The sequence below is a fragment of the Cynocephalus volans genome, chromosome 1 (genome assembly GCF_027409185.1).
Source record: "Cynocephalus volans isolate mCynVol1 chromosome 1, mCynVol1.pri, whole genome shotgun sequence".
Taxonomy (NCBI): Eukaryota; Metazoa; Chordata; class Mammalia; order Dermoptera; family Cynocephalidae; genus Cynocephalus; species Cynocephalus volans.
Window position 1 is genome coordinate 27,313,311 of NC_084460.1, and position 7,155 is coordinate 27,320,465.

The 7,155-nt window shown below is 52.7% G+C and overlaps 1 protein-coding gene across 2 annotated transcripts; it reads right to left on the reverse strand.

The window, feature by feature from the left end:
* Positions 1-1,078: 1,078 nt before the first annotated feature.
* NRSN2 (neurensin 2) lies at positions 1,079-4,233 on the reverse strand. 2 transcript variants are annotated; one of them, XM_063078145.1, is made up of 3 exons: positions 4,045-4,233; positions 1,410-1,504; positions 1,079-1,277 (listed from the first exon to the last, which is right to left on the reverse strand). In XM_063078145.1, exons 1-3 carry the CDS (start codon positions 4,231-4,233, stop codon positions 1,079-1,081), a joined length of 483 nt encoding a protein of 160 aa, XP_062934215.1. The 2 variants fall into 2 exon arrangements, with proteins under 2 accessions (XP_062934215.1, XP_062933628.1); XM_063077558.1 differs by having other exon boundaries at positions 1,079-1,504.
* Positions 4,234-7,155: the final 2,922 nt, after the last annotated feature.

Genomic DNA, 7,155 nt, shown 5'->3' on the forward strand with positions numbered 1-7,155 from the left:
GCTCCCCCTAGTGGTACAGATGGGAGATGACGCCTTTGGCTGGGGAGCCTGCAGGCGGGAGGGGCTGGTGCCTCCAGGAGGGCACATGTGTTACCAGGGTCAGGATCAGAGCCTGTGGTCGTTGGTTTCTAGGTGGGTGGGCTTTAAGGGGCAAAGACATTCCACTTCTCTGGTCCCCTGGCTCTCAGAGACCACTTAAATCCATTTCCAAAGTATCTCTGGGGCCACCTGGGAACCATCAGGCCTCCAGCTAGTCTCTCTGTGCCAAACCTGTCCCCACCCTTGGGGATCCCCTAGGGACCAGGAAGGTGTGAGGCCTTGCTCCAGCTGTAGAACAAGAGCTGGCCGAGGAGGAGCCTGAAGATGTGGTTCTAGACCCTGAAGACCACCTTGCTGTGTGAACTTGGACATATCACCTCTCAGCCTCCCACCACCACCTCATCTGTAGACTGGGTTTAGTAATTGCCCGTGATGAGGTGGACTGTGGGGCTCTGCTCTCAAACTGCAGGTGAAAAACACACTGTGAAAGGTAAATGTCTTCACACCGTCCTGGAGGGGAAGTCCAAGTGAGTGTCTTGGACCCATTCTGAGGCGTCCTGGTGGAGGAAAACGACCCCTCTAGCCCTCCTCTTTTTTTGTCTATGGAGGGTAGTGCTTATATCATGAGGGGAATAGGATAGTCACAGAATTCTAGAATCTTGTCCATACCCTTCATAGTAAAGAGGCAGGAACTGATGGTCTGAAAGGATAAGGGGCTTGCCCACAGAGGAAAGAGTGGGGACAATTGAGGGAGATATTTTCTTGTCCCTGAAGGGCCTTGGGAAGGAGAGGTGGGTAGGAAGTGTGGGGAGGACTTGAGTAAGGCTGGAATCTTGGATGAGTTGAGGTCCTACCCCTGGGGAAGGGGCACAGGGACTTGAGCTCCAGACTTTACCTGGAGTTAAGCCTTCTGGGGGCTTGGATGGAAGGGGCCCTGCTGAAAGGGAGACATTGGTGTGACAATGGGAGGGGGGTTGTGGTGGGGAGGAGAAAGGGTCCAGACCCCAGGTCTGGCTCCTTCTCTGGCCATGTGGGTAGCTCAAGAGTCCCGCTTGGGCTGGATGGTCTGCACAGAGGATTGCCCAAAGGGGCTGGCAGGTGGAGAGAACCATAACTGGCCACTGGCATCGCAGAAGATGGGGGACAGCTGCTGCTCTGGCTCATCCCCAAAGACCTCCATGTGGTCATCAGCTTCAGTGTCCAAGGGCTCTGCCTTGATGTCCTGGCTTACCCAGCCCGTCATGGCCCAGAATAGGCAGATGGCCAGCAGAACCCCAGCCGCCGCACAGAGCGCAGTGCCTGCCAGCCGGCAGGTGCCCAGGGCTTGGTTGTAGTCGGCCGCCCGCTGATCCAGCACCAGGAACTCACCCTCGCCAATGCCTTCCAGCTTGGGGGGCACCGCATAGCCAGTGGTCAGGGCTGCCACGCCCAGCAGCAGAAGCAGGGTCCCTGAGGACAGGCTGATCTAGGGAGAGGCAGACAGACCAAGAGGCAGTCAGGGTCGGTGAGTAGCCACAGGCTAAGGGATCACCTGGTGTAGTGAATTGAATTATGTCCCCCCCAAAGTCTCTGAAGCTTGAATTGTGTCCCCCAAGTTTTATGTATTAGAAACTTAGCCCCCACTGTGACTGTTAAGAGGGTGGGAGATCCTATTTTGGTAATTGAAAGGTGGAGCCGTGAAGAGGTAATTGGATTGTAGGACCCTGCAGTAGTGAATGGATTAAAAATGGTGGTCAGGGGCGTGGTTCTGAGGGCTTTAAAAGAAGAGTCTGTCTGTCTCTCTCTCTGCTTCCACCATCTTGCAATGTGAGACCCTTGGGTCACTGTCACCACCACCAGATGGACTTTGGACTTCCCAGCCTTAGAAACTGTAAGCAACAAATTTCATTTTCTTTATAAATTACCCAGTTCCAGGTATTCTATTAGAGCAACACAAAATGGACTAATACACCTGGAATCCTAAATGGCCTCAAAGGTAATCCCTTAATCCAACCCTAAGAGATGGGAATCACAGAACACACCTGCTGGGATCTAACTGACAGCAGGCATAAACTGTCATGTTGTATTTGGAATCTTGAGGCCCCTGATTAATTTCCTTCCAAGCTCCCACCTAGCAATGGATTTCTTCAGCCAAACTTGGGTCCCCTCCCTCATTATTTGGATCCTATCATATTCACTTGTCCTTTCTACCCTCTACCTCTCTGTCGGGTTAACTCCTACGTATCCTCAGATCTCATCTCAAACCTCATCTCCTTCAGGAAATCTTCTAGGATACCCCCGGACAGGGTCGGGTCCCCTGCTCTGCACTCTGCACAGACTCTGTGCTCATTTGTCCTTCAGCGTGCTCACTTTGGTGTACATTTGGACATGTATTTTGGTTATTATGTAAGTGGTGTCTGCCTGTGCCACCAGACTGAGAGCTCCATGAGAGCAGAGACTGCCTGTTTTGGCTCACGAGGTGTCTTCTGTGCCTAGCACAAGACAGCTAATGTCAGAGCAGAGGCTGAAGAGCTAGGAGTTCCTCAAGGACAGGAACCATATCATCTTAAACTCTATGTCTCTGAAAGCCTAGCACAGTGCCTGGCAATAAGAAGATGCTTTTAAAGAATTAAATATGTACTCACCTTCTAGATATCTTCCCTGATCACCCCAGGCACTGAGACCATTTCCTCTCCTGGAATCCTCTGCACACCTGACCTGAGGTTGTGCAGGTTGGTGCCTCTGCACAGGTTGGTGCCTTGCCTCCCCACTAGACTGAAGTCCTTTGAAAGCAAAAGGAGTGACCCTCTGCCTCAATCTCCCTCCAGTATTTAGCAAAGAGCTCTGCTCATCATAGGGACTGGGCTCATTGCCACCTCCACATCTTTACCGATATGGAGTACCCTGGCTGACCCCTCTCCCTGGCTGTTATAGATGTCAACTGTGCTTCTCTCCCATCTTTCCACTGCCTTGGCAACGGCGTACCCCAGTATTTCATTGGGAAACCAAGTAAGATTGAAGTGAGATGAACCCCACTTCCTGCCAGTCAGCGCATTCCATCTCCCTGGCCATAGTAATTAGTTTAGTGCTGGCTAGTGACCCAGTCAGAGCAAATGTGACACGTGCCAGGGCTTCTGGGGATAAAAAGTATTGTTCCTTGTCAATGGCAATGTGTTTTTAATTTCTAGCTATCCTGGATCTTTTGTCTCTCCATATAAACTGCAGAATCGATTTGTTGATAAATGAGTTGCTGGGAGTTTGATTGGTTAGAGCATGGTGCTGACAACACCAAGGTCCAGGGTTCAATCCCTGTACTGGCCAGCTGCCGGAAAAAAAAAAAATTGCTGGGTTTTGTTTGGGGTTGTGTTTAATCTGTAGATCACCTTGGGAAGAACTGACATCTTGACAATATTGAGTCTCCCTACCCATGAACGTGCAATATCTCTCCATTTATTTAGTTCTTTGATATCTTTCATCAGAGTTTTGTAGTTTTCCTCATATTGTACATATTTTGTTAGATTTACACCCAAGTATTTCTCTTTTTTTGGTGCTAATGTAAATGTAATGTGTTCTTAATTTCAGGCTATTCTGCATCGTTTCTTTTCTGAAGGAAAAACTGAAAAAACTCTGACTCCCTTGGCTGGTGTGGAGTGAAGATCTGAGGGTCAGCACAGTAGCAGCCATTTGGGGAACATGTGGGGACAGCCTGAAGCTACGGGATGCAAGGTGGGGGCACTATAGGGAGACTGAAGACTAAGAGAAACCTCGTGAAGTCCTTGGTGTGATGGCTTGAACTGCTGGATCAAACTTTGCCTTGAAGGAATTCAACCTCTGGTCTCTTCTAGCAAATGAGTAATATTTTCCCTTTTGGGTTTACACCGTTTGAGTTGGGTTTTCTGTTGCTTGAATGTGCAAGACTCCTAACTACTACATTATCCCCTTTCTTTCTATCCTCTGAGCCTCAAATTCTGTCCCATCTCCTCCACGAAGCCACAGGAATCCCAGGAGTTGCTCCTCTGGCCTTACCTTCCAGCACAGTGAGGGACAGGGTCGGTGGGGGCACAGAACCGGGGGTCCCTCGGGGTCATCGCTGAGAGTGGTACCTGCACAGTCCTCATAGAAGAGGTGCAGGTAAGAGCGGACTCCATACCACTTGCCATCCTCCACGTTGGGGCCACGGCTGCAGCCACAAGAACGATCACAGCTCAGCATCATGGATCCCCAGGGGGCTGGCGAGGTACAGCTGACAGAGGGAGGGGTCAGTGAGAGCTGCCCATGGGGACCCCCACCCCCTCTGAATCTTTGTGCCTCACCCACTACGCTTCCCACTCTAGACACCCCACACTCATAGCACAGCATGGCCTTCTGGAATCCTAGCCCACCTTTCCTTAAGTACACTGTGAATGAGCCAGTGCACTGAAGTGCTTAACCAGGGCCTGGCAATCGTAGGTATCAATAAATGTGCGTGTTTATTACTCTGGAGGCCACCCAGTGACTGGAACTGTCGGCTCCAGAACCTGGCTGCCTGGATTGGAATGCCGGACCCAAGACTAAGGGCTGTGTGACCTTCGACAAGGACTTTCACCCCTCTGAGCCTCAGTTTCCTCATCTGCAAAACAGGGCTAATCATTATACCTGTTTCATATAGTTATTGTGTCTGGTACTGTGAAATGGTAGCTGTTGTGATTTTTACTGTAATTTCCTTCCTTCCTCCCTTCCTTCCTTCCTTTTTGGCAGCTGGCTGGTTATAATTTCTTTGTTATTATTTTCATGCTGAACTTTTTGGGTTTCTGAGTTCCATGTCTGCAGTGAGAGATTCTTGTCCCCTCCCACCTCCTCAAAATCTCACTGCCTTTCAGGGCCCCTCCTGGGGTAATTGTCATTGCTGACACTTATCCAATCAGGTCAGAATTACCAAGCTGCAAGGCCCTAAAAGGTCCCTTCCTAGGGCTGTCTCTCCACAACCTCCAAGTTCCAAGAAATTTTGATTCCACAGAAGGTGAAAGTCAGGGGCCCTCAGGATTGGGGGCTCTTAGGCTTAAGGGCTCTTAGATTTCCAGAGAAACCTATTTAAGAACTCTCTTCTCACAAAAGGGGACACTAACATCTTGGGAATAGAAGGTACTTGTGTATCCACACATGGGTAGTGCTAAAACCAAAGCAAGGAGGCACTGGGGAAGGACTAGGCCTCTGTCTCCACCCCCTACCCCCATGACGGGTCAGTAGCTTCAAACAAAGTAAAACAATGTGCTTGTTTTGAAGGTAAGACAAATCTCTAGCTCCCTGTCACTGCCAATCAGATGTGGCCCTCAAATCCCTGTGTAGAAGATTCACCAGCACACACATACACACACAGCACAGGGAAACACGCAGACACACACACACACACACAAACCACAGAGACATACCAGGATAGGCACACAGACACGCCACACAAATAGACGGGTAAACACACAGATATAGAGACATACGGATGTAGACACACACACACACACACACACACACACACACACTGCTGCGACTGATATAGAGACATACGGATGTAGACACACACACACACACACACACACACACACACACACACACACACACACACACACACACACACACACACACACACACACACACACACACACACACACACACACACACTGCTGCGACTGCTTCTTGGAGACCGGTGAAGCCATACAAGCATGCAGGATTGCTGTCAATAAATGTCCACCCCTCTCATGGGAAAGAAGAGGAAACAAGTGAAAAATGAAAAAAAAAAGTGATGGGGCCGGCCCGTGGCTCACTCCATAGAGTGCGGTGCTGATAACACCAAGGCCCAGGGTTCGGATCCCATATACGGATGGCCGGTTCGCTCACTGGCTGAGTGTGGTGCTGACAACACCAAGTCAAGGGTTAAGATCCCCTTACTGGTCATCTTTTAAAAAGAAAAAAAAAGAAAAAAAAAGTGACAAAGAATGGGAAAAGGCAGAGGCTGAAAGCGAAAGACTGACAGAGGAAGGAGGGGGCAGAGGTCTGGAGGGCAGGAGCTCCCGCGAGGGGGCGGGGCCGGGCTCTGCGGAGGGCGTGGCCAGTGAGGCATCGCCCCCGCCTGAGGGGCCCGAGGGGCAGTCGGAGCCTCAGTGCAGCGACCATTGTTTAAAGACCCCAGGTGAGGGGGCCGGGGAGGAGGCTCAGGGACCATTGGCCTGGATCCGCTCCTCCCCTCGAATTCACTGCTCCCTCCCTCTCCCCCATGTGGATATAACCATTCAGTCCTGCTGATGCTGGAGTAGGAAGGTGACCTTGACAGTGCCTCCGCCTCCCACTTTAGAGTGGCAGCGAGGACGTCTAAGGAAGGAGAGACAGGAGGCTGAGGACCCGGCGCCATCCCCGGAGGAGGGTTGCCATGGGAACCGCTAGGGAGGCGTTCCTAGCCGCAGAGGGGAGGAGCCTGTGGGAAGGGAGCAGTAAGAGGAGGGGGCTGCTGGTCCGAGGGGTGGAGACTGCGGCGGAAGAGGCGAGGGGAGGGAGGCGCACGCGAAGGTGACGGGCGAGGCCTGAGGATGGATCTGGCCTCTGCACGGCCTCACTCAGTTCTCCTTCCCAGACCCCCGGGCCCGCCCACTCCAGCGTCGGCGCTGCACCGGCGGGAGGAAGGGGAGCCCTCCCGGGGGGTTGGCCAGGGAAACCAGGCCATTTCCCCTCCCGCCCCGCTCCATCCCCACCGCACCCATCTTTCTGACCGGACCGCCGTCCCCTTGTCGAGATTAACTGCGTCCTTTCCCCTAGAGGGAAACCGAGGCAGAGAGGGTCGGAATGGATTTTTAGTGACAGGCGTGGGGTGTCCTGTCCTTTGAAGCCTCTGCCCAGCCTATCCACCCTGAGGTGTCAAGGGGAGATGGGGCTGGTGCTGCCGCCGCCGCCTGCCACTTCCCCGGCACCTCACCTCCCTACCGCAGGCTCAGGCGCAGCCGTCCCGCCCCAGGAGGGACCCGGCTAGGGTTGGGGATTTGGGCAGAGGGTGGGGGTTCTCCGCAACCCAGGAGAGGGCGAGCGGGGCTCGGGCCGTGCGTGGAGCGGGGACTGAGCTCACCTCTCTGCCTGCTGTCTCCGCCGAGCCAGCGAGCGGACAGGAGCGGGAGCGGA